The following is a 26631-nucleotide window of genomic DNA, read 5'->3' on the forward strand; positions in this document are numbered from 1 at the left end:
ATCTTCCTTCCTGTTTGAGGCATCGTGTTATAATGCCAATCATTCTGATAGCGAAGAATGTGGAAGAATTGTTCCAATTTGGCAGTTAGTTCTTTTTCAGGCAGAGTTTGCATTGTTTGTTTACAGCAAGTTGTTAACAATGAGCAATTCCTTTGCCACAAGTGAAACAACATAGCATCAGCACAGTTAGCACAGAGCCAGGAACCTGAGCTGTTACAGAGTTTGAATCCGACATTGTTTATAAGTACATTCTCCCCGTGTCTGCATGGGTTTCCTCCAGGTGCTCCAGTTTTCTCCCACCCTTCAAAAACGTACGAGGGTTGCATGTTAATTGGGATATTTGGGAAACAGGGGCTCTCCTGCTCCTGTGCTGTATGTCTAAATTTAAATTTAAAAAAAATTCTACAGAGAGCAGAAACACTGAGCCTTTGAGTGTGCACTCGGTTTTTAACAGGTAACCACAGCTGAGGATGGGCAGTTGAAACGGAGGTGTGTGGAGATAGGAGGAGTCACGGAGTGAAAAGATAGGAGTGAGAATATGGAAAGAGCCACAGAATCAGGAATTATATATAGAGAGTAAGGATTCAGAAACATGGGGCACACTGTGGAGCATTGCAGCTAGGAGGCGGAGAGGCCACAGGGCCAGGATGGGTGGTGAGGTATGAAATTGAGAGTCAAAACTGTTCTTCAGCCTTGCTTGCATTCAGAGACGTCACCCTGCCTGCCCATATAATATTCTGGTATTGAATAAATTTGTGATTCCTAAGTTATTTTATCAGTGTAAAATCTTTACTTCAATCATTAGCCAGTTGTCCGATACTACAGTAAGTCCTATGCTACTCATTGTCTAAGCTAGCCTCCGACCTTTATAAGACCAACACAGTGCCCCTTGTCTCTTCATATCCTCATCAATTTGTCACTTCTTATCCTCTGTCCACCCCATGGTCTGCTCTGGTTCCCGCCATCCTTTATCACATGATTGGATCATTGGGAACTGCACTGACTCAAGCTGAAGCTTTTGAAAAGATTACTCCAAAGAACGTAGATAAATTTGACATGAATAGATCCCACAGGCACCAACGCCATTCAGAAACTCCCATCTACCTCCACCTAGTTTCATTTAGCAAATTAATCCAAATATGCATTTCTTAAGAAAAACTGAATGAATGACTGAGCAACCAACTATCTGAAGTTATTTTGCATGGCCACTGGCTGATAGAATAAATCTGTTAAAAATGATTAATAATTCATTTATTGTAATTTACAGAAACATTTTTCTCATTTAGTGGCTCCTTTCCTAGGGAGTGCAAATTAATTGTAAATTACTTATTTGCATTCCGTCTGGCGAAGATTTACTCATGGTAAAAATATTTGTGCTCGTTCTATTACTATTTTTGTGGAAATGTTTAATTTTTCTAAATAGCTTAATATGGGTTTTAGTGGAGGAATACTTATAGCTCATTTGAAGCAATTGGTGATCATCCCTCAGGAGTAAGAAGGGAGAAGCATTCATGGTTGGTAAGCTGTAGAATCTCTTCCCCATTATTCCCACTGGCTAATGTGCCCCTCTGTACCAGCAAAGTACCACCTTATCACCCACGTAAACTAGCAGACTTTCTAAAGTGAATGCACAGATAGTTAAACCTTCATCATGACAAACGTTTCATCTGTAATAATATTTATTCAGTCACTATTGCTCAATATATAGCCACCATTTAAGAAAGGGAAAGTTATCCACACTGTTGATTAAGAAAATTTGAAGCAAAAGGCAGTCCTGTTGTTCTTTGGCGAGCTGCTTGCTACCTTACAGAGGCAGAATCCCAGCTCCCTGACACAAGCTTGTTCCTCTCTCTGGACTACGACCCCATTAGGCCACAATTTCCCAGACTTTGGGGCTGCACAGTTAATGATTAGTACAGCAATGCTATTACAGTACCAGTGATCCGGGTTTGAATCCAGTGCTGTCTCTAAGGAGTTTGTATGTTGTCCCCATGTCTGTGTGGGTTTCCTCTGGGTGCTCCGGATTCCTCCCACCATCCAAAAACATACAAGGGTTGTGGGTTAATTGGGTGACATGGGGCGGAAGGGTCCATTACCATGCTGTATGTCTAAATTTAAATTAATTGATTTACTTATCTTGCCTACACAGGGTCCAAGCTCAGATCACCACCTTCAGAGGGCAACCATTCTCCAAGCATTCACAAGCAGGATATGGTAGGCCCATCACTTTTACTAATTTTGAGGTCCACACACATGTAACAATGGGATTATCCACTCATGCCCACTCTGTCTTAGAATAGTGTTGTCATTCCATAGCCTTTTAGGATTACAGTGGAGTTGGGAAGTGTTGAGAACTATAAATTAAAGACAGAAAACAGTAAGGCAGTTGTAAAATGCATTCATTGTACCAAGGCAGCAAACCCAGAAAACCTGCTGAAATTATATTGGTTGACAGATATAAATTGAACAGGGAAAAATCAGTACTTTTATTCTGCCATTGAATATCCAAAAGCCACAGGGTTTGCAGAATGGAGATAGGATGTTATGGTAAAGTTATTCAAGACATTGGTGAGGCCAAATTTGGAATTTTATGAGCAGTTTTATCAATAAGATTGAAAGAGTGCAGAGAAGATTTATTGGGATGTTGCCTGGGCTTCAGGAACTGAGTTACAGAGAAAGGTTAAATAGATGAAGACTTTATTCCATGAAGCGTAGAAGAATGAGGGAGATTTCATAGAGGTACTTAAAATTATGAGGCGGATAGACAGAGTAAATGTAGGTAGGCTTTTTCCATTGAGGGGAGGTGAGATATAAACCAGAGGACATGGGTTAAGGGTGAAAGGGTAAACATTTAGGGGGAACATGAAGGGAAACTTCACGCAGAGGATGATGAGAGTGCAGAACGAGCTTCCAGCTGAAGTGGTGAATGTGTACTCAATTTTAACATAAAGGAATAATTTGGACAGGTATATGGATGGGAGGGGTATGGAGGACTATGGACTGGATGCAGGTCAGTGGGATCAGGCAGAAAAAAAGATTTGGCACAGACTAGAAGGGCCAAAGGGGCCTGTTTCTTTGCTGTAATGTTCTCTAGTTTTATGGTTCTATGGTCTCAAAATATCATTTCATGCAAAAGGGTAGTTTCAATTGTGAGCATGATGACACAGGACTCCCGGGCAAGAGCGGAGTGAGGACCTTGGGCTCCTGGGCAGGAGTGGGGACCTCTGGCTCCCAGTGGGGACCTTGGACTCCCAGGCAAGAGCAGAGCAGGGTCCTGGGGCTCCTGGGCAGGAGTGGGGACCTTGGGCTCCCAGTGGGGACCTTGGATTCCCAGGCAAGAGCAGAGCAGGGTCCTTGGGCTCATGGGCAGGAGTGGGGACCTTGGGCTCCCAGGCAGGAGCGGAGCGGGGACCTCTGGCTCCTGGCCAGGTGGGGACCTCAGGCTCTACAATCAACCCCCTTTCAACCCCCTGGCGTTTTTTGACCACTTTGATAGACCCATCAACCCAAGGAGTTGATATCAATAACTGGGGAACCATGTACTTGTCTAAATATCTTATAAGCCTTGCAATTGTATCCACCTCTACCAAATCCATATAACTTCCATCCCATTGGCAAAAAAGGTGCCCCTCATATCCCTTTTAAATCTTCCCCCATCACCTTAAATCTATGCCTTCAACATTGAACTCCTCTACACTTGAGGGGAAAAAAAACAGGTCTATTTATCTTAACTATGCTTCTTGTAATTTTATGTGCCTTTTTGAAGTTTCTCTTCAGCCTCCTACACTCCACTGAGAAAAGTCCAAGCCTATCCAGCCTCTTCTTGTAACTCAAATTCCGCCAGTTCTGATAACATCTTCCCATGTGGCAGAGGGAGAGTGCACGGAGGGAGTTTAATGTTTATTGGATGTCCCACCTGCACTCAGATGGATCTAAGGCACACATGTCAAACTCTGGCCCGCGGGCCAAATTTGGCCCGCGATATAATTATATTTGGCCCGCAGATCATTTCAAAAATGTATTAGAGGTGGCCCGCCCTGCAGCGAGAGCCGATGCTGTTTTTTGGTAATGTCACCCCCACCATCCTCCCCCTTCATTGCACATCCTTCCCCATTGTAACACGAGAAATTGTAACACGAGAAGTCTGTCGATGTCATCAGCCGGCAAACCAGTTGGAAGGCTCCCCGCACAACCAGTCACTTCTCCCACCTGTCGTGCGGTGCGGCGGATGGGCGAGCGCCTGTGATTTCCTGTCGGCGCGACGGGCATGGTAGGCTACGCACGGCCCCCGGGCAACGCGAGCCCCACGCAACTGGCACCGGACGGCCCTTCCACAGCGCGAGCGCACTTCTCCCGGTCGCCAAGGCCTTCAGCGCTTGCACCCGCGCGGACCCCAGGGACGGCTGGTTCGGCCCTGCACGTGAAGAGAGAGATGGTGGCTGTCCGCAAAGGCTGATCGGCAGCGCGCTGGGCCTGAGTGGGTGGGTAAGCAGGGGTGGGCAGAGGGTGTAGGTGAGGAGTAATGGGCAGGGGAAGTTATGGTGGTGCGAGGGGCAGTTAGAGGGAGGGATGAGTAGAAGGAGGGGTGGATAGGGAAGAGGTAAAAGGGGAGGGGCAGGGTGAGTAGGGGAGGGGTGATTAGAGGGTGAGAGACGGGTAGAGGGAGGAACAGGTTGAGGGGAGAGGAATAGAGGGGCGTGTATAGGATGGGGTGGGTAGAGGCAGAGCGAGTGGAGTGAGGGGTGAGTAGAGGTTGGGTAAAGGACTGGTCAGATAGAGGGATGGTGGGTCGAGGGTGAATAGAGGCCTAGAGCCTGAGGAGTGAGCAGGAAATGCTGAGTCCTGATGCAGGCCAAAATGGACACAGCCTGTGAATGCTGACTACATCTCCACAGGGACCAAATAGGTTTCCCTCAGGTCAAGCAAAGGGTGAACTTGAGCTACCTACTCCTCACCTGTAACATTATCCTCCTAAAGTTATATCCTAAAGTTTAACATTACATATGTTGAAAGAAGAGAAAACATGCAGATGTTGTTGAAAATTTTCAATAAATATTTAGTTCGGCCCTTGACTTAGTCCAAATTTTTAATTTTGGCCCTCCGTGAATTTGAGTTTGACACCCCTGATCTAAGGCATCCCGTGGCATCATTTCACAGAGATGTTCTCAGTGACCTGGCCTGCTTTTATCCTAAAGATGATCTAGTCATTTATTTCACTGCTGTTGTGGTACTTGTTCTGTTCAAATTGGCTTCCATGTGTCCAATGTTATAACAGTTCAAAAGGACTCCGTTACTGGGATGATATGGGATGTTATGAGTGGTCTGTGCAAATGTAATCTTTGTAATCTCTTGCCCAGGTTCTGAAGGCTGGAATTCAGAGACCTGATTTTGAGAGCTGTTGTCTGCTTATCATTCAAGACCTTGAAAGCCCATCACAGGTTAAGTGCACAGGAATGAAATCAAACACAATGGAGGGACAAGACAATTTCGGGGTAAATCCTTTGTCTCAAAGGGGGGGCAGCAGTTATATGTGAGAAATCTCCAAATAAAATAGCGATAAAATAAAAGGAAGCTGGGCAGACCAAAAACATTTCTGCTGAAATTCAAATCTGTTGCCTTAGTGATTTCTGAATCTCCTTGGATTGATTGTTGCGATAATTGCCCAGAGCTTCACCACAGTGAAGGTCTGGGCTAACTGAAGGTTAAAAGGGCAGCTACAAGCAGTCTGATAGGATTTAACCCAACTAGTTTGTTCACTGCAATTCCTCACAGACCAATTGTATAGTATTGTCAACTGGGGTCCTGATCTGAATAAATGAGACCGCTATCAAATAATGACTGCCTCTTTTGAAGAGTTAAAGGCTGCAAGAAAGAAGCAAGGTGGTACTAGTTAGCCTAGGAACGACAATGATTCAGACTCTGTCTAAAGGACCTGCTGTTTGGCTTTAAGTCGACTCTTATGCAGAAGTGAATTTGGATCTGGATGGATTTTTATGGTTGTAGGTAAGTATGCTGTCTGTTTTCAGGTTAAAATGATTACACTTTGGGTCTGGGTCATAAATTGCCCAGACTGGGAAGAGATTTTTATTCACTCTGACTTCCCTCCCTCAAGCTGCCAACTCTTGGGTGCCCCATTTGTTGCAAGGAAATGTAGTGAAGAGGGCAAGATTTGCTGCATAGACTGGTTGCAATCAAATCACAACCACAGGCATACAGCAAAAATGAACAAAACTGCAGGTGCAGTAGGCACTCCGCAGGTCAGTCAGAAAATGTCAGTCAGTGTCTACGGAAGGAATAGGAGTTTTGGCAATATTTCACGTCTTCAGCAGAACTGGGAAAGAGATAAAGCAGGGAATGAAACATGAAAGTCTGCAGATGCTGTAATTGCAGTAAACACTCAGAAATACTGGAGCAACTCAGGAGGGGTCGCAGCCTCCATAGGAGGTAAAGATATATTACTGACATTTTGGGCCTGAGGTGTAAGTAAAAAGTAGGTAGTGCCTGAATTAAAATGCTGGGGTGAAAGGAAGAATGGGCAGTGGGAAGAGTATAGACCAACAGACAAAAGGAATTAATTTGATACAGATAGGAAGGGTGAGAATTGTTGAGGGAGGAGGGTATTTTTGTGAAAGCAGAGCTGGGGGCTAAGGAGACAGATGGAAAGAGAGAGAGCAAGGGGAAAGGAGATGTAGTGAAAGATTGGGAGGGGGGGCTTACGGAAACCGGAGAAGTCGATGTTAATGCCATCTGGAAGGAGGGTGCCCAAACGGAATACAAGGTGCTGTACCTATAATTTTCTGGTTGTCTCAGTCAGGCAGTGCAAGGGAATGGGACAGGGAATTGATGTGGGTGGCCAATGGCAGATCCCTGTTGTTTGCGGCGAACAGAGACAAGATGCTCAATGAAGTGATCGCCCAATCTGCGTCCAGTCTCTACAATGTAGAGACCACAAAGGAAGCACTGGATGTAGTAGATGACCTCTGCAGAAGTGTTCACTTGGAAGGACTGTTAGGGGCCCCGAATAATGGTGAGGGAAGTGGTGTGGGCGCAAGTGGAGCATCTCCTGCAGTCACAGGGGTAGCAGATTGGTGGGAAGGGTGGAGTGGACAAGGGAGTCACAAAGGCAGTGGTCCCTGCAGAAGGCATAGAGGAGTGGAGAAGGGAAGATTTATCTGTTGGGGGGGAAATCACGTAGTAGGTTGAAAAAACAGCGGAGGATATGGAAGCTGATGGGGTGGTTGGTGAGGAAAACAGGAATCCTGTTTTTGAAGGTTGGGAGGAAACTGGAGCACCCAGAGGAAACCCACACAGACACGGGGAGAACATACAAACTTCTTATAGACAGTACCAGATTTGAACCCTGGTCATTGGTGCTGTAATGGTGTTACTCTAACCCAGTGGTTTTCAAATTGCCCCCCTAAACTCATATTCCACCTTTTGCAATCCCTATGCCATAAGTGCTCTATGATTAGTAAGGGATTGCTTATGGTGGTATGTGAGTGGAAAGAAAAAGGTTTCAATCATACCTAATTGACTCATTATGTGCACAGTTTCAAAAGTCCAAAGGAAATTCCATCTTTGATAAACTGAGACATACCATATATTTTGGCACATAAGTTGACCGATGTACAAGTTGACCCCCTGTTTTTCAGCCTCATTTTAAGGGTTTTATTGAATATCCGACATATAAGTTGACCCCCATTTTCTGGCTGCCTGAGGTGTCCCATTGACCAGTGTATAAGTCGACCACAAAACTCCCGCTGAGATGGGCTGTTGACAAGCTTATGCATCGACACCCCCTTCCCGCAGATTGATTTAATGGGTATTGGCTGCAGATGATTGATATCATGGAGGCTCCATCGACCACAACACAGCACACAACAAAAATATGAAGCGAGCTTTAAGTTGAAAGTGATAGAAATGGCCAAGAAAACCAACAACTGCACTGCAATTAAGAAAATATGTTGTGCATGAGAAATTGGTAAGAGATTGGAGGAAGAAAGAAGAGATTTTAAGAAACATACCTAAAAGGCAATGTCCTTTGAGAAAAAGAATCGCTCGTTGGCCAGAGTTGGACAATCACGTTGCAGAATGGTTATGTGAACAGAGGCAAGATTGCTACATGGTCACCTGAAATAAAATAAGAACATTTGCACTCCAGTGGGCCAAGTCGCACCCAGACCTCAGTGATGATGTTGAGGCTACAGTCGGCTGGTGCAATCGTTTCATGAACAGGAAAAACCTGGCATTACACCATAAAACAAAAATTGCACAGAAACTACCAAAAGATCTTGAACATAAAGTTAGAAGTTTTCACCAATTTATTATATGTAATTGGCAGAAACACCATATTACGTTGGCAAAATATGGAACATGTACAAAACCACCATGAATTTCGACATGGTAGGCAATAGAACAGTGGAATGGAACAGTGTTAAAACTGTGCAAACCAGAAGTATAGGGCATGAAAGGACCAGGTTTACCGTGATGTTATTGTGCATAGCCAACGGGACAAAATTAAGATCCATGGTAATCTTCAAATGCAAAATTAAACTGAAAATGAAATTTCCTGCAGGCATTTTTGTACATTTTCATGAAAAATGATGGATGGATGAAAATGGTATAAAACTATGGATAGTCAATATGTGGAACAGGCAGCCAAGCAGTTTACACAAAGAATGGAGTTTGCTGGTCTTGGATATGTTTTGTAGCCACTTAACTGAGAACACCAAATGTAGATTAGCACTACATAACACTTACATGGTGGTTATCCTGAGTGGTTTGATGTCTATATTGTAACCTCTCAATGTCTGCTTGAACAAGCCATTCAAAGACCATGTGCGCGAGGAGTGGAATACATGGATGTCGAGTGCAGAAAAGTTGTCCACAAAAGGCAGGACGATGCGTGCTGCGTCACTTGATCTGCTGTGTAACTTCGTACTTAAGGCATGGGACAAAGTTAAAGTAGAGACTGTGATAAAATCATTTTAAAAGTGCAGTATCCCTTGTGCAATTGATGACACGGAAGATGATTTATTGTCGGCCACTGACGATGAAGCTGAAACCACCTCATCAGATACCGACTGAGACCCCATATGATGACTGTTTAAACAATGAGAATATGGATGTGCTTGTCGCCATCTTTGCTTCAGTCGATGATAGTGAGAGTGATTTTGAAGGGTGCTAATTGTATTGTTGTTTTCAATTAAAATCTGTCACAGTTGGATTTTTTGGTTTTTCAAGGGTCGACTTGTACGCCGGATCAGCGTGGATTGAATTTTGAGCTGAATTTAAGGTCTCAAAAATATATCCGGCTTTTAAGGCGACCCCCATTTTTGAGAGATTTTTTGGGTTTCATGACTTGATTTATATGCCAAAATATTTGTTACATGTAGCTAGGCACAATTCAAATGCCATCTACAAATTTGCCTATGACACCACAGTCGTCAGCAGAATCAAAGTCAGCAATGAGATAGCATAAAGGAGTGAGATGGATCAGCCAGTTGAGAGGTGGCACAACAACAACCTTGCACTTAACGTCAGCAAAAGAAAAGAGCTAATTGTGGACTTCATCAAGAGGTTAGCAGTGGAGAGGTTAAGGAGCTTCAAGTTCCTGGCTGTCAACATCTCTGAGGATCTGTCCTGGTACCACCAGGTGGATGCAATCACCAAGAAGGTTCACTCGCAGCTATACTTCGTGAGAGATTTGGTACATTACCAAAGACTCTTGCAAATTTCTACAGATGTACCATGCAGAGCATTCTGACTGGTTGCATCACTACCTGGTGTGGAGGTGCCAATGCATAGGACAATAAAAGAATACTCTGGAGAGTTGTTAACCTGCCCAACGCCATTGCAGTTATCCGTCTCCGTGCCATCAAGGATATCTACAAGAGGCGACGTCTATCCTCAAACTCGGGCCACCCTCTTCACACTGCTACCAGCAGGAAGGAGGTATAGGAGGCTAAAGACAAACATCCAGAAGCACAAGGAGAGCTTCTTCCCCCTCTACCATCAGATTTCTGAACTGACAATGAACCACAGACATGACCTCGCTCTCTCTTATTTTTGCACTAATTTATTTATTTTTAAATGTGATTTATAGCAATATTTGGTCTGTAATTTGCTGCCACAGCACAACAAATTTCTTGACATGGTCATGACAATAAATTCTGATTCTTACTCTGTAACTAAGGGAAAAAAGACAAGTAGATATACATACTGCTTCAAAATGCAGGCAGTTAGAGATGGTATAAATGGACTGACTTGTCTTAAGATTAGTCCAGTGTTATATTAATCACATTCCTCCTCTCCTCCCTCATCTCTCAATCAGGTCCATGCACAGTGGAGTGACAATAGCCCCTTTCGCACTTGCAAGTGGTCCCAGGAATTAACAGTCAATCGACCTAAAAATGGTCTAGTGTGGAATGAAAGTAATCTCAACAATGGCGTGACATGACGTTGTCTCACGCCAAGGATAGACTGCCTTGACCCTTAATGCAATCCCTGGCATCTGCAGATGCCGGCATTGCAATCAGGCAAGTGTAGAAGAGGCAACTGCATTCTAGAATAGAAATGACTCAAGTTTTTGAGTGAGTACGGGAAGGTGAAGGAAGAAAAGATTAAAATAAAGATATAAAATTTGCCGTGGGAAAGTCGCAGTGTGTGAGAGAGAGAGGAAATAAATAGCAATAGCAGACAATTTTTAAACAGCATGGGAAAATTGGTAGCGCTGTAGCACACTATTTATAAAGACCATGGGAAAAAGAGATGGCGGACCTGACTTCCTAGAATGCCTTGTGGCAGAGAAACCCCTCCATGAGTGCTCCATCTATGCAGCCGTGCATACACCCCCTTCCCTGCCGCACGGCATTCTGGGCGGGGAGGTGGTCTTTATAAATTGTGCATGATAGCACTATCAACTTTCCCATGCTGTTTTAAAAATTGACCGCTATTGTTATTTAGTGCTAGTTCTTTCCCATGGACCCTTATAAAGATTTATATAGGTCAGCACAACAGCAGCAGGGGATAAAGGGCTCATACTGTGCTGTACATAAAGTTTAATTATGTTATAATTATGCATGATTAATTTTGTTCAAATATAAGATCATACATAATACATTGATCAGGATTTAGGGCAGGTCCACCATCGTTCAATGCATCATGACATCACTGGTAGAAGGTAGACAGAATTAACCCCGGCATTAGCTTCTTGCAAGTGTGAATGCGTGCAGTGTCCCATTTAAGAGTGGTCAACTGTGAACATCAAAAATGCCTGGGACACGGAATGGCCGATTTAGTGGGACGCAAGTGTAAAAGGGGCTAATGTGAGAAGGCCAATGTGACACGTATCCTTGTTCCATCAGGGTGTTGAGAAAATACCCAGGGAGCTGCACCAAAAATGGCCTCAAAACACAACTCTTAGTGAGTTAAGATGAACCGTGAGATTCTGTATTGTTACACGGGGTGAGAAACAAAGGGTCTGAAAATGTCATGGATTCTTGGGGTTTGAGAACAGTTGAAGGGTCTTTACATAGAGCAACCTTCAGTGTAAATTTCAGCAAATATGTGCATTGTGCAATGTATAAGACTAATAAATTCATTATTATTGGAAAAAAATTCTCCCACTCCGAGATGCTGGAAGTTAGTGGGTGTAACCACTACAGGCAAGAGGCCAAAATAGACAAAGGACAGCTCAGGAGGAAGAAAGATTTTTTCAGATAATAGCTTTCTCAATGAAGAGGTTGGAGGGTTTGGGGGGGTGGGGGGGGGAGGTTCTTAATTTTCCAGCAATAACTGGGCACTGCTTCTTATTCCACAAACTGGGTGATCTCTTTGCTAGAAAATTATCCCCGTGAAAACCAAAGATTCAGTTTTGGGCACCAGGTGAGGGCATTTTCTTCTTTTATCTGATAGGATTTCAAGTTTATCTTCAATACAAGAATGGGCCTTATATATAGCAAGAAAGCATGAAATGACATCTTACAGCCTACACGAAAAATAAATCAGACCCGAACAAGAATTATTGTTGTTAATAACCTTTAATTAATATAAGATTTGATTGAACCTATAAGAGGCTCTAGCAGCAGAAGTGAATCACAAACACTGAGGCAATTAATGGACAGGAGCTTTCTGGGAGATTGATGGCACTCACTAATTGGCTCCAAAAAGTCTCCTGGAGTAAGATGTGCCTTAGAAATTTATCAAGAGACATAGAATTTTGGTGAAGTCAAACCTCAATTAAACTGCCCTAATCCAATCAGGCCCTTCACTGATTTAAGGCAGCAGGATTTGAAGATCTGTTGTTTTGTGAATAGTTGATCACACAAAATGTGCCCTCCAGTACACAGGTGAGGAAGACATTAGATGACCCAATGCATAATACTTTTTAAATGTTGGGAAGACATTCCTAATGAGCACCCCAATTTTCTGTTTTAAGCCAAAAGAAATAATAAAGTTGGCTCCATTCTGTTTACAGTCAAGGTGCAACAAGGTTGATGTAGGCTTCAGAGAGGGAGACCTGAGAAACAGTGATAAGCTCACGCAACACATACAGTACCATGCCTTCAGCCACACTTTAATTCTGCCAGAACAGAAGAACCGACAAGCACACTCAACAGAATTGAAAGCAGAACTGATCGGATTAACAAGTTAGTTGATTCTGAGTGGGCAGGTTTGTGGTGTGAATAATGTCAGCCTGTATCCTGGGGTTACAGTCTTCCCTCAGGTCTTAATAATTTTAAGCTTGTGCTTACCATGTTTAATGTGTAACTAAAGATTGGCACCTTCACAATAACAGACTGCGAGTGAGGCTGATATGGTGCAATATTATTAATTCTAAAGATCAGCTGGAAATGAGCTAGAGCCAAGGTTGGGCAGTGTTAGAAAAAAAGCTAACACATAATATATAAACATATTCAGCTGAGAAATGAGTATTGCATTTTGAACTTCTATAATGGGCAAATGCAACCAATTGCTTCAGTTAATTTAAGATGCTATTTCACAAAAATGCAATTCTGAAGAGAAAGCACCCCAACACATTGTCTGAGGTACAAACTTTGTAAGGATTTCTGCCTCACAAAAATATATTTCAGTGACTAATATATATTCAAGGCGCACTAAAGTGATGGTTGGAAGAGACATCTTAAAGCTAGCCAACTTGTCACTAGCAATAACCAAGATCTGATTAATACGACATCTTGGAGAGAAGCAGCAGCTGATTTAACTATTGATAACTGCAATTTAAGCTACAATTGGCCACAGAAATATGCCAATGTTGCAGAAACAATAAATTCTCATTCTCCAATGTAGCTTCATCTCATCTGCCATAAGATTATTGGAGTAAAATTGTGAATAACTGTGATTGTAGGAATTTAGGTGAAGAAGAATGATATCTGGGTAGGATTTCATAAATGTATATTCCCAGCACATGTTAATTGTTGCTAGGTCAAGATCCTGCAAATGACTTCATTTGACATAGTAGGAGGCCACTCAACCCATCGAGTCCATGTCTGGTCTCAAAGTCTTCTTATTAGTCCCATTTAGTTTTTTTTAATTTATATCAAAGAACTCACAGAGGTCCATCACCAAGATGGCGACACCCATGCTTGGCAGCCCTGACAACAAGGGTTGTCTCCAAGTAGACACAGACCTGTGCAAGGCCCCAGAGTGCAAGAACACCACCCTGCCAAGAAGAAGAAGCCTGAGAGAAGACCATGCAAGATAGGGGATCACAGCAGTGAACCAACGAGGAGCTCGGTGACTGAAGACCTCACCCCAGGCTGCGGGCTACTGGAGATCAGCTCGTGGGAACTTAATATAGGGACTGGGACGCATGAGGGTGCCGATGGGGAGCAGGGTTCCCAAAGGGCCTTGGACACTGACAGGGATTGGAATCAGGGGCTAAGGAGGAGCTCAGGTTCACCGTTGGACTGGTCAGGAGGCCGTGCAGCTATAGAGGTTATGGGGGCATGGGAGGCTGGGGGAGGTGACGAGTTCCACGGACACTCAATGTTTCTGTAAGGACTCTCTTTGGCTTCTTTTCCTTTTCCTGGTAATGGCATTGGACAAGTGGCAAACAAAAATAAACAAAATTTGTGTATTTTAGTACTTGACAACAAAGGACCCCTGAAACTGAATGTGTCTCACTATCAACTCCCCCCTATTCTTCAGGCATGCACCTTCACGAAGAGGCAACTTAAACCATGCAGCATCTTTTGGGGATGTGGGAATGCACAGGAGCACCTGGGAGAAGCTGAACAGCTGCTTGGGAGTGCCTTCATCATTAGGAAGCTGCAGTTCACAAAGGTCACTTGATGGGGATTAGAGATGAGCATTAAATTCTAGGCTTGCCATTGTCTCTATTAAACGCAGTAAAAACCTCTGTAATCTGGAATTCGAGCAACCAGCAAAAAAATGCACAAAAACTAAATAGGTATCAAATGCCGATTTAAAATTGGCATGCCTCGGTGTCTGTTCACCAATCTTGCAACATGCAACCTCAAGCAACCAGAAAATTCACTTATCTGGCATCTACCAATCTCCATAGTGCCAGATAGCAAGGGATTTACACAGAAATGTGCAACTTATCACCGTATAACTATTATACTGAGTTCACCAGAATGCAAGAACATGGGAGCAGGCCACCAACCCCCTCAATTCTGCCCCATCAAATAATGATGAAGGATCGCTACTGGCCTCAAGTAACAACACAGTGCTGGGGAAACTCAGCTGGTCAAATCCTGATGGAGTTTTACTTCTGCAAAACCCTATTGGCCTCAACTCCTCTCCTGTGCCAGATCCTCACAGGCCTCATTTACCTGATCTTTTGAAGAATGCAGAGCATATCCCCAGAGGATGAAAACATTTGGCAGCTCCTTGTGCCATTTTCTGGCAACATCTCAGTGCATTACAGGGAGAGGATCTTCTCCCTGAGGAGGAGGGGACAGTGACCAGTGGAAGGTGAAAGAAGGGGGAAACAGTACTCTGGTACGCATCTCCAAATCCGTGCCTTTAATTATCCAAGTTGTCCTGTCCAGTGGTTCTCCACCTTTTTCTTTCCACTCACACACCACTTTAAGTGATCCCTACGCCATCGGTATTCTGTGGTTAGTGAGGGATTGCTTGAGTGGGAAGAGAAGGTTGAGAATCACTGCTCTAGATCCAATTGTTGCTGAAATACTTTGCTTGAGAAAAATTGTCATTGGCCCATTTCCTTTGGAGTTATGAAATGGTGCACATAACGAGTCAATTAGGTACAATTAAAACAGTGGTTTTCAAACTTTTTCTTTCCAGCCACATACCACCTTAAGCAATCCCTTACTAATCACAGAGCACCTATGGCATTGGGGGAATACTTAAAGTGATAGGTGAGTGGAAAGAAAAAGGTTGAGAGCCATTGCGTTAAGCTTTTGTGTACTTGTAATGCTTAGCAACAATTTGAATACCTAGCATTTAAAGATCAAAGCCCATGAGGCTTTCTTTAATTGGCAATTTCTGATAGTTTTGCAGACAGGTATACAGCCATTCATTAGGTCTAAAGGTCTCATTAGTTGCTTGAGATCTTTCTTGCAGTTAGTGAGAACCTTTTTAACTACAGAAAAAAAATCTGCTTTACATGAACTGTTGGTGGTTCAGCAATATCAAAGGACACATATTCCCTTGTCCTTCCCTCTCCGCCTTCCACGGGGACTGCTCCTTCCGTAACTCCCTTGTCCACTCCTCCCTTCCCAACAGTTATCCCCTCCCTCACCTTCATTTGGAGCCCCAAACAGTGAAGTAACACTTCACTTGTGAATGTGCAGGGTCATCTACTGAATCTGGTGCTCCTATTGCGGTCTCCTCTACATCGGAGAGACTGGGCACAGACTGGAAGATCGTTTTGTTGAGCACCTCGGCTCGGTCTGCTGCAATAACGGGGATCTCCCAGTGGCCACCTATTTGAATTCCCCATCCCATTCCCTTGCTGTCATGTCTGTCCATGGTCTCATGCACTGTCAGGCTGAGGCCATCTGCAAATTGGAGGAACATCTTCCTTCTGGGCACCCTCCAATTGAGGGCATTGACATTGACCTCCAATTTCCACTAAACCACTTCCCCGCCTTCTTCTTCCCCCTGTTGCCTTTCCCCCAGCTCTCTCTCTCTCTCTCTCTCTTCCCTTTTTGCTCTTTCTCCTTTCACAGAGCCAAAATCAATTCTCACCTTTTCTCATCATATCCAATAAACACCTTTTGTGGGTCTGGACTCCTCCCCCAGGACAGTATTCAGTCCTTATTCCTCCTCCTTCCTGTTCTTTGCTTATCCCTTGAGGAACGGCTCAGGCTCAAAACATTGATAATATATCTTTACCTCTTATGGATGCTGCGAGTCCGGCTGAGTTCCTTCAGCATTTCTGTGTGTTTTTACTACAATCACAATGTCTGAAGACTTTTGTGTTCCACTCGTCTCAAAAGAATTAAAGCCCCTGCACCCAGTACAACTGATCAACATGCCAACAAAATTGGAATGGTCTCTTTAATGGATCTGGACTAATCTCTAGCAAACACTTACAAATGTGGTGTAATCAGGGCCAGGATGTGGGTTGGTGTACTGCTTTGATGCCTCGACCTCTGGAATAACAATAAACAGAAGAGTCTCACCGTGTGGATTCTGCAGCTGTGCCATTGTCGCCATGAATGAACTCTGGGCCACGTGACCTTGGACTTGATGCATGATTGGCTGCTGCGGGTGGGCGTGCAGTTGCTGAGGAATCTGCACTGGCTGGAGGGTCGTCAGGCTGCTGCCCACGCTATTAATAACCGGAACGTTCTGAGCTTGAGTCGTGGCAAGACCTGAAAGCAAAATCAAAAATACTTTCAAACACAAATATTTCTTAACAGGAGCATTCCGCTAAATTGAAACCTTGGGCACGTTAACGAGTTCTAATTCAACACATATTGGAGATAAACATTGGAGTTGTTTTTGTGGTGGGAATGTCCATTTTTTAAATCTGTGAACTTGCTTCAAGGATTTAGGCCTTTCTCCAGCTGCTCATCCCTCAGAACAAAGAACATTATAGCACAGTACAGGCCCTTCAGCCCATGATGTGGGGCCGACCCATATAAACCTACTTCACAACAATTTAACCCTTCCCAACCTCACACCCAGAGCCCTCTATTTTTCTTATATCCATGGGCCTATCTAAGAATGTTTTAAATGCTCCTATTGTACCAGCCTCCACCACCACCCCCAGCAAAGCATTCCAGGAACCCACCACTCTCTATGTTAAAAAAAAAAGACCTCTGGCATCTTCCCTAAACTTTCTTCCATTCACCTTAAACAGAAGTCCTCTGGTATTTGTTGCCCAGTGAAAAAGGTGTTGGCTATCTATGCGCCTCAAAATCTTAGATACCTCTATTAAGTCACTTCTCATCCTCTGTCACTTCAAAGAGGAAAGCCCTAGCTCTATCAGCCTTCATAAGACTATTGAATACAAGACTCTACAAGTATACTGCAACATTTCATCTCACAGACAGAACTTCCAACAGTGCAACATCCCCCCAGTGGAAAGTTTATATTATCGTTTTACAAGAAATGAAGATAATCCTGCATTATTTCTTGCCTTCTGCACTTGCTCCGAAGAGGGTGGCAGTGAGCTGCATCCTGGGACTACTCCAGCCAGAATCAGAATCAGAATTTTATTGTCACGAACAAGTCATGAAATTTGGTGTTTTGCGGTAGATTAATGGTGCAAATATTCATATTATAACCATTTTACAACATTAATATATATATAAATAATAGTGCACAAAAAGTAAGGCAGTGTCTTTGGTTCATTGATTATTCAGGAATCTGATGGCATGGGAAGAAGCTGTCCTTGTGCCATTTTGGACCTCACTACGGATGTTGCACTCAAACTTCCAGTATTTTGGACCTTACAGGCACAGATCTGGTTCAAGTAGGCCAAGGCCCAGTTCTATCTATGCCAGATTACCGCTGATGCAATAAAGTACTACTATGTCATTGCATTGCTGGACCAAGACACCACGAGGCGTATTGTCGATTTCTTATGCTATCCTCTAGCCAACGACAGGTATGAAGCCATCAAAGTCCTGCTCGATGCAGCACACACATGCACATACACTTTAAGCAGCTGTGGGAAATAGTGGACAATTAATAATGAACTTGGGGATCATCTAACTCTGTGATTTAACTTGTATCAACTGATGTGATTTAAAGTAAGTCGATCATTTTTAAATGAACCACATAGACGCAAAAAGAGAAGGGTGCAACAAGACTTATTCAGTGATGGCAAAGGTAAGTGTAATCTGCATGCCCTCCACTGATGTTATGGAAGGCAGGAGAGGGGAGAAGCAGGGCATAGATGGAGTTGTTATCCGGATGCTCCACTACAATAATGATGGATTACCTTGCTGATCACATTTAGATATTTGTATGAGTTTGTCATAAATTACATATTCACTGTTATGGTTTCTGCCCCCAACATTCTGCTTCCGTTTTCACTTCCTCTTCCTCCACAATCTAACTCTTCTTGCAATGTTTAAACTTAGACATAGATACAGCACAGTAACAGGCCATTTTACCCCATGAGTCCATGCTACCAATTTACAACCAATTAATCTACACCCCCAGTATATTTCAAACAGTGGGAGGAAACTGGAGCCCCCGGGAAAAACCCACCCAGACACAAGGAGAACGTACAAACTCCTTACAGACAGCACGGGATTCAAACCATGGTCCCGATCACAGGTGCTGTAAAGGCACTGTGCTAATCACTTCTCCAACCATGCCGCTTCCTGTCCACAACAACTTCCCCGATTCAAGAGTATGAATATTTTTGTGTTGGAGAGACATGACATTGACTTCAAAGTCAGCTGTGTTTACCTTTCCCACTTCGGGTGTGGTGCACTGAATGAGAGAGACGCATTTCCCTTTAACATCTGTACACTAAGTCAATTCATCGCTGGACCTTAGTGAAAAATAACCTTAGTAAAATTAAACATTTAATCCAAACAACTCAAGACCACTGACTGGGGGCTTTTCCAAAGGAAGCCACTTGATGGAATGTGATCATCGGAGCAACACACAATGTGCTGGAGGAACTTAATGGGCTAAGCTGCATCCATGGAAGCCAATAAGTAGTCAATGTTGCCGCCAAAAACCCCTTCTCAGAGGTTTCTGACTCAAAGTTCAGTGTGCAGAAAGTGTGAGTTTGTCCCAGTCAATAGGCCTAAAAAAAAAATTGGCACTGCAGATAAACAATGGCACCATCTGCATTTGGAAGCATGGGTCTAAAGTGCAAGAGGAGAAATACTTGAGCAAAGACCTAGAATTTGGGTGGTATGATGTTCAGACCACAGTATTTCTATGGAATGAAATCAAAATGGCCACTACATTTTGCAACTATTGGTGGTTCAGCAGTGTCTAGATGTTGAGGTTTCTCTAGTTTCTTTTGAATACTTCAATACTGTTCCTTTGACTAAGACACTAAGCTAAGACCTCAGGTTTTAAACTTATGTTAAAACTAAAAGGTCATACCTCATCAAAATAAGCCTCCTTCTAGTTCAACCAAAGACCGGGTTTCATCATCAACATCTGGGGATTAGGCTGTTTTCATACAATATAATATGTGTTTTCATATAATATAATATGTTTAAATCCGGTACCGCACGGATGGCAGTCTCTTCAATCTGAGGCGCCTGCAAGCTCACACCAAGACACAAGAGCAACTTGTCCGTGAACTGCTCTTTGCAGACGATGCCGCTTTAGTTGCCCATTCAGAGCCAGCTCTTCAGCGCTTGACGTCCTGTTCTGCGGAAACTGCCAAAATGTTTGACCTGGAAGTCAGCCTGAAGAAAACTGAGGTCCTCCATCAGCCAGCTCCCCACCATGACTACCAGCCCCCCCACATCTCCATCGGGCACACAAAACTCAAAACGGTCAACCAGTTTACCTATCTCGGCTGCACCATTTCATTGGATGCAAGGATGCAACGAGATAGACAACAGACTCGCCAAGGCAAATAGCGCCTTTGGAAGACTACACAAAAGAGTCTGGAAAAACAACCAACTGAAAAACCTCACAAAGATTAGCATATACAGAGCCGTTGTCATACCCACACTCCTGTTCAGCTCCGAATCATGGGTCCTCTACCGGCATCACCTATGGCTCCTAGAACGCTTCCACCAGGGTTGTCTCCGCTCCATCCTCAACATTCATTGGAGCGACTTCATCCCTAACATCGAAGTACTCGAGATGGCAGAGGCCGACAGCATCGAATCCACGCTGCTGAAGATCCAACTGCGCTGGGTAGGTCACATCTCTAGAATGGAGGACTATCGCCTTCCCAAGATCGTGTTATATGGCGAGCTCTCCACTGGCCACCGAGACAGAGGTGCACCAAAGAGGTACAAGGACTGCCTAAAGAAAGCTCTTGGTGCCTGCCACATTGACCATCGCCAGTGGGCTGATATCACCTCAAACCATGCATCTTGGTGCCTCACAGTTCGGCGGGCAGCAACCTCCTTTGAAGAAGACCGCAGAGCCCACCTCACTGTCAAAAGACAAAGGAGGAAAAACCCAACACCCAACCCCAACCAACCAATTTTCCCCTGCAACCGCTGCAACCGTGTCTGCCTGTCCCGCATCGGACTTGTCAGCCACAAACAAGCCTGCAGCTGACGTGGACATTTACCCCTCCATAAATCTTCGTCTGCGAAGCCAAGCCAAAGAAGAATATGTGCTTAATGGCCAGCACAAACCTGGAGAGCTGACATGAATGAATCCCTCTATGAATCTATTACTCAGTTACAACACATACACTGTTACCTGTAGGATCTCTGTGCCTACTTACCAATCACCAATGCTGAAGCCCCTCCATTCGCCAGTGCGGGTGAAAGGCAGGTTGAGTCACTGGGTGCAATGGCCATGACACTTGGTAAGGAAGCCATGATGAGGTTCTGGGTCTGTTGGGCTACAGTCTGCGGGTTGTGTTGCAAGCCATGGAGAGCAGTCAGTGTGCTGACAGGAGGAAGGGTTCCTCCTGAGGCAGCTATCTGTGAAGAGAATGCACCAGGTTAGGATGAAGAGGCAAAGTGTCAAGTATTGTTGCATGTTGGAGTGTGGTGCCTGATTACAATGTAAGGGGCCATGCCCAACTTCCAGTTTAAACCTCAAGGTAATGCATTGTATTCTGATTTATTTCAACTAAATTAAATTAAATTGAGTTATAGCTTCTTCTGGAACAGACTTCATGTGGCCACTTTTAAAACTCAGTGAAAGCAGTAGATTGTTACCTGCTGTAATTTCAAAGACAAGGTGGGGCATTACTTGAGGTGATGAGTTCTGACGCTGTTTAATAAAGGCGCTCACAAAGAATCCAGGAACTTCAACAACTAACAACAATGCCTCTGTCAGATAGAATGCAGAGATTGGTAAGAAAAAGATTTTTATGTTTTGAAATAAAAACTGATCTTTGTTGTCTGCAGCGTTGCTATATTGATACATTTGCTTTTTAAAACCAAGGCTCTGTATAGTTCTGAAGAACCATGGTAGCCTGGAAGCAATAATAAATAAAGTAGTAATTGTACATCATGCAACAAAGAGTTTGTTAATTATCATCAAACTTTGCTGGTCGTAGTTTATACTAGCAACATGGATGAACAAACGGAAGTGCTGTTGTCATTTTGCACATTTTATGTGTGGAAATACTACACAGAATGTATCTTTTTTTTTTTTTTTTTTTTTTTTTTTTTTAAATTTTTTTATTTTTCACACCATAAATCACATTAGCCATGATATACACTATTTCTTTTCACACATATACAGTGACTTTTTCTCCCCCCCCCCCTTTACAGAATGTATCTTGAAGTTGATGTTTAGCCCAGTATGTGGAAACTTTGCAAAGCAGTGTAAATAATTCCACCTGCCATTTAACCCTGTCATTGTCAAGGAATCAATAAATTCTAACATCTAATTTATTAAAGCCAACGTAAATTAGCCAACATTGAAGAATGTTGCCGTCCGTCGCACTCAGCACTGCTGCATTTATACCTGTAATGATACAAAGGTCAGGCCTAACCCTATGCTATTTCATGTGCATTCCAAACCATCTGTGGATCTATCTTACTGGGGGCCTGAATATGCCTGAGATTGTCTGATCTCAGAAGCTAAGCAGGCTCAGGCCTGGATCAGTACTTGGAGAGGAGACCACCTTGGAACACCAGGTGCTGTAGGTTTCTGTGAGGGGCACTGGACAAAGTGGCGACTTTCTGCCTGCCTTAAGGTAGACAAAAAGTCAAAGAATTCCATGTATGTTACATTCTAAATGTAGTATTATGTGACAATAATGGTACCTTTACCTTTTTGAGGGTTGAGAGAGAAATGAAGTGTTAGGAATAACAGATGACAGGAGAAAGCAAAACTGTGACACAGGGTGTTTATTTGACATCCACAACTACTAACTGTATTGAAGCAGAATTGCACTGACTGTACAGTTCTCTCTACTGCAGGGTCTGGTATGTGATACAATTATGGACTATTCTACAAGCAATTAAACAAAATAATTGATCAAGATTGGACAGGTTAGAGACAGGATGTCGGAAAATTTGAATTTTCAAACAGATTACCAATGGATGCATCTTAAAATGATTTTCACTAGAATGCTTTGCCAATTATCTGAGTTAAACAACAAAATCTGCAGATGTTGGGATCTTATGCAGTCTGCAAAAGTAATGGAGAAACTCAGCAGGTCACGCAGCATCTACAGGAAGTAAAAGGCAGTCAATGTTCTGGGCCTGAGCCCTTCCTCGGGAATGTGAAAATACAGGTAGATACCTGAATAAAAGGTGGGAGGAGGAGGAGGAGAGGAAAGAAAGGGAAGGGGAAGAGAAGGAGCACAGGCTAACTGGTAAAAGATAATCGGTGGATATAGGTGGGAAACGGCCTCCTTGTCTGCACAAGGTGCCTAATTGCTTTCTGCTCGTACCTTGAAAAAGGGCTCAGTCCCAAAAACATTGGTTATATATCTTTACCTTCTGTGGACACTGCGAGCCCTACTGAGTTCCTCCAGCATTTCTGTGTTTTTACTAAAATCACAGCATCTACAGACTTTTGTGTTTCATCCCAGTCTGCGTATCGCCTTCCTGATGTAGAGGAGGCCAATGTCCTACATGACCCACTGAGTTTCTCTAGTGCTTTTGTATATCTGAGGTACTTAAGTTCGCAATACCAGTAACACTGTGATACCATGTGATACAAAGGTCAATTGGACCAAAAGAGAAGATAAACATCATGGCAGAATTTTTCACTCAAAACTGACAAAAGAGAACAAATGCCATCCTCATCAAGTGAGGTGGAGTTTAAGACAGTTCTGGTAATGTGGCCACTGCTATACTTGTGAAGCAAGCAGACCTGCTGAAGGTGAACAGTATTTCACCAGAATTTGTCACTCAACCAATCTGAACTCAAATGTCAACAGCGCGTACACCAGGCTACTCTTCATTGACTACAGCTCAGCTTTCAATGCTGTAATGACCTCAGTGCTGGTCAGCAAGGTCCAAAACCTGGGCCTCTGCAACTGGATCCTTGACTTCCTCATCAGATTACACTCAGTATGAATTGAAAGCAAGGTCTCTTCCTCACTGATAATCAACACAGGCGCACCACAAGAATGCGTGTTTTACCCACTGCTCTACTTGCTCTACACCCATGATTGTGTGGCTTCTACAAATTTGCTAATTTTCCACGGTTGTCAGAGGAAGTGTACAGGAGGGAGAGAGATCAGCTCGTTGAACGTGGCCACAACAGTTGCAAAACTAAGGAGCTTATTATTGACTTCAGAAGGAGGAAATCAGGAGAAAACAAACCAGTCCTTATTGAGGGGTCATCAGTGGAAAGGGTGAACAATTTCAAATTCCTGGGTGTCAACATCTCTGAAGATCTGTCATGGGGCCTCCATGTCGATGCAATCATGAAGAAGGCACACAGCGGCTATACTTCATGAGGAGTTTGAAGGGATTTGGTATGTCACCAAAGACTGGCAATTTTTTACAGGTGTACCGTGGAGACCATTCTGACTGATAGCGTCACGGTCTGGTGTGGAGGTGCCAATGCATAGGACAGGACAAAAATACAGAATTGTGAACTCAGTCAGTGCCATCATGGACATCAGTTTTCACTGTATCAAGGACATCTGCAAGAGGCTGTGTCTTTTATTTTGTAATTCTTTATTTATTCCACTATGAACCATATCAACCAATATATTTAAATATTCACAATGACATTTTCTCTTTTTCCCCCAGCCCTCCCTCCCCCCTTCCCATCCCTCTCCAAAAACAGTAAATATTGAACATATAAAATAGAATAAAACAATATCTTTATACAAAAGGAATACAAACAAAAAAGACGTGTCATCTACTTATACACATTAAATCTGATCGTGTTTATCTTCTTATCATTTTAGGTGGTGGTAGTCCTAGGGCTGCTCTTTCTGTTATGTTTCATATAGGGTTCCCAGGTTTTTTCAAATATTGTAACTTTGTCTTTTAAATTATATTTGATTTTTTTTCCATTGGGATACACTTAAATTTGGTTATATATTCCATTAATGTTTATAGTCATATAGTTCAATGTGGCCATCTTATATCTTTATTTTCACTTCTTTTCCACCTCTTCACCACCTCCATCCCCTTTTTCCCATTACTGTTTTTTAAGTTTTCCTTTTTAATCTCAATATATGACAATGCACTTAAGACATGAAATATCCCAACAATCCCCATATGCAATAACCCTTTAACCCCAAATGAACCCTCCCCTCCTTGGGTTGCCCCTTGTCCCTTGACGGCAACCACAACTCCCCTTTCCATTCAGTTTGCGAACTTACTCGCAAGCATCAACCGATTTCGCAGTGACCATTATTCTCCCACCCCCAGACCCCCCAGAGAACACTATTTTCCTATACATATAACAAAGCTCTCTCTCTTTTTCCCCCTTCTTCCCCTTCTCTTATCCATTTTTAAATCTTTATATATACATTATCTTTACTTTATAATTTTACATATTTTTGTATATTTTCTTGCTGGTCTTCCTTCTTGTCACTCCTCCTCCTCTCTTCTTCTGTCCTGCAAATGTTCAGCAAATTCTTGGGCTTTCTTTGAGTCCGAGAACAGTCTATTCCATTCCCCAGGAATAAATACATTGAGTACTGCTGGATGTCTTAATATAAAGTTATAATCTTTCTTCCATAAGATTGTTTTCGCCGTGTTGAATTCCTTCCTCTTCTTTAAAAGTTCGAAACTTATGTCCAGGTGAAAAAATATTTTTTGTCCCTTATATTCCAACGGCTTATAGTCTTCTCTAACCTTCTTTCTTGCCTGCTCCAGTATGTTCTCTCTTGTCATATATCTTAGAAGTTTAACCAATATGGATCTTGGTTTTTGATGTGGTGGCGGTTTCGGTACTAGTGCTCTATGTGCCCCTTCCATTTCTATTTCTTCATGTGAATCAGTCATTCCCAACACCTTCAGGATCCATCCTTTTATAAATTCCTTCATACCTGACCCTTCTTTGCCTTCTTTCAGGCCCACTATTTTTATGTTGTTTCGCCTACTTTAGTTTTCCAATACGTCAATTTTTTGTGACAATAAATCTTGTGTCTCTTTAATTTTTTTTTCGTTCTCTTCCAACTTCCCTCTTAAATCATTTATCTCCATTTCTACAGCAGCTTCTCGTTCCTCCACATTTTCTACTCTTTTCCCTATTTTAGTCATGGCCAACTCTAAGCTTTGCATTCCGTCTTCAGCTCTTTTCATTTTTTTTTGATTGAACTAAATTCTAATGATAGCAATTCTTTTAATGACTTCATTTGTTCTTCAAAAAAGGCTTTATCTAAACTTTGTCCTTCTATTTTACCTTCTACTTTCCTTTGAAATTCTTGGTCTTCTTCCTCCTCTTCTTCTGTGTTTGTGTATCTTCATCCTTCTCTGATGAGCTGCTTCTGTATCCTTGCTGGGCCTCCAGCTGCTGTGCCTCCTGCTCTTGGGCCTCCTGCTGCAGATCGACCCGTTGTTGGTCCTCCTGCTGCAGGTTGACCCGCTGCTGGGCCCCCTGCTGCAGGCGGACCCACTGCTGGGCCTCCTGCCGCAGGCCATCCCCCTGCGGGTTGCCCCGTTGTTGCTCATCCTCTTCCCGCCCTTCATTCTCTTTCTCACCACTTTTCTTTTCTTCTTTTTTGTTTGCTTCCCCCAGTTGAACGCCCCGATACTGGGCGTTTCTCAGCTGGCCGCTCTCCAGCTGAGTCCCCCTCTTGCCGGCATTAACCTTTTCTTTTACTTGCGCACTACGCATGTGCAACTCCTCTCCACAGTGGCCCTCTGCTCCAACATGCAGGTAAAGCCTTCTTCTTTTTCTTCTCCAGTGATTTTCTTTCTTCCCTTTTCTCTGTTATTCTTACTTTCTCTCTTTTAGGTGCCATCTTCTGTCTCTTCTCTGTAACTTTATCTTTCTCTTCCTGTATTTTATGTTTATTGAGCTGTTTTTCAAATTTTTGTTTTCTTTTCTCTGGAGAGGGCTGGTTCCACTCGACCAGCCACTATTCCATGACGTGACTCCCTCCAAGAGGCTGTGTCTTAAGAA

General features: G+C 43.2%; 1 protein-coding gene across 5 annotated transcripts in view; it reads right to left on the reverse strand.

Moving 5' to 3' along the window:
• The window catches only part of hnf1a (HNF1 homeobox a), a 379757-nt gene that overhangs the window by 84735 nt on the left and 268391 nt on the right, over positions 1-26631 (reverse strand). For all 5 annotated transcript variants that reach the window (XM_069932935.1, XM_069932934.1, XM_069932931.1 and 2 more), the window contains 2 exons: positions 20852-21053; positions 16638-16829 (listed from right to left, as the gene is read on the reverse strand). In XM_069932935.1, coding sequence (XP_069789036.1) covers positions 16638-16829; positions 20852-21053 — 394 coding nt within the window. The remainder of the gene's footprint in view (positions 1-16637; positions 16830-20851; positions 21054-26631) is intronic.

Source organism: Narcine bancroftii, chromosome 4 (genome assembly GCF_036971445.1).
Source record: "Narcine bancroftii isolate sNarBan1 chromosome 4, sNarBan1.hap1, whole genome shotgun sequence".
Lineage (NCBI taxonomy): Eukaryota > Metazoa > Chordata > Chondrichthyes > Torpediniformes > Narcinidae > Narcine > Narcine bancroftii.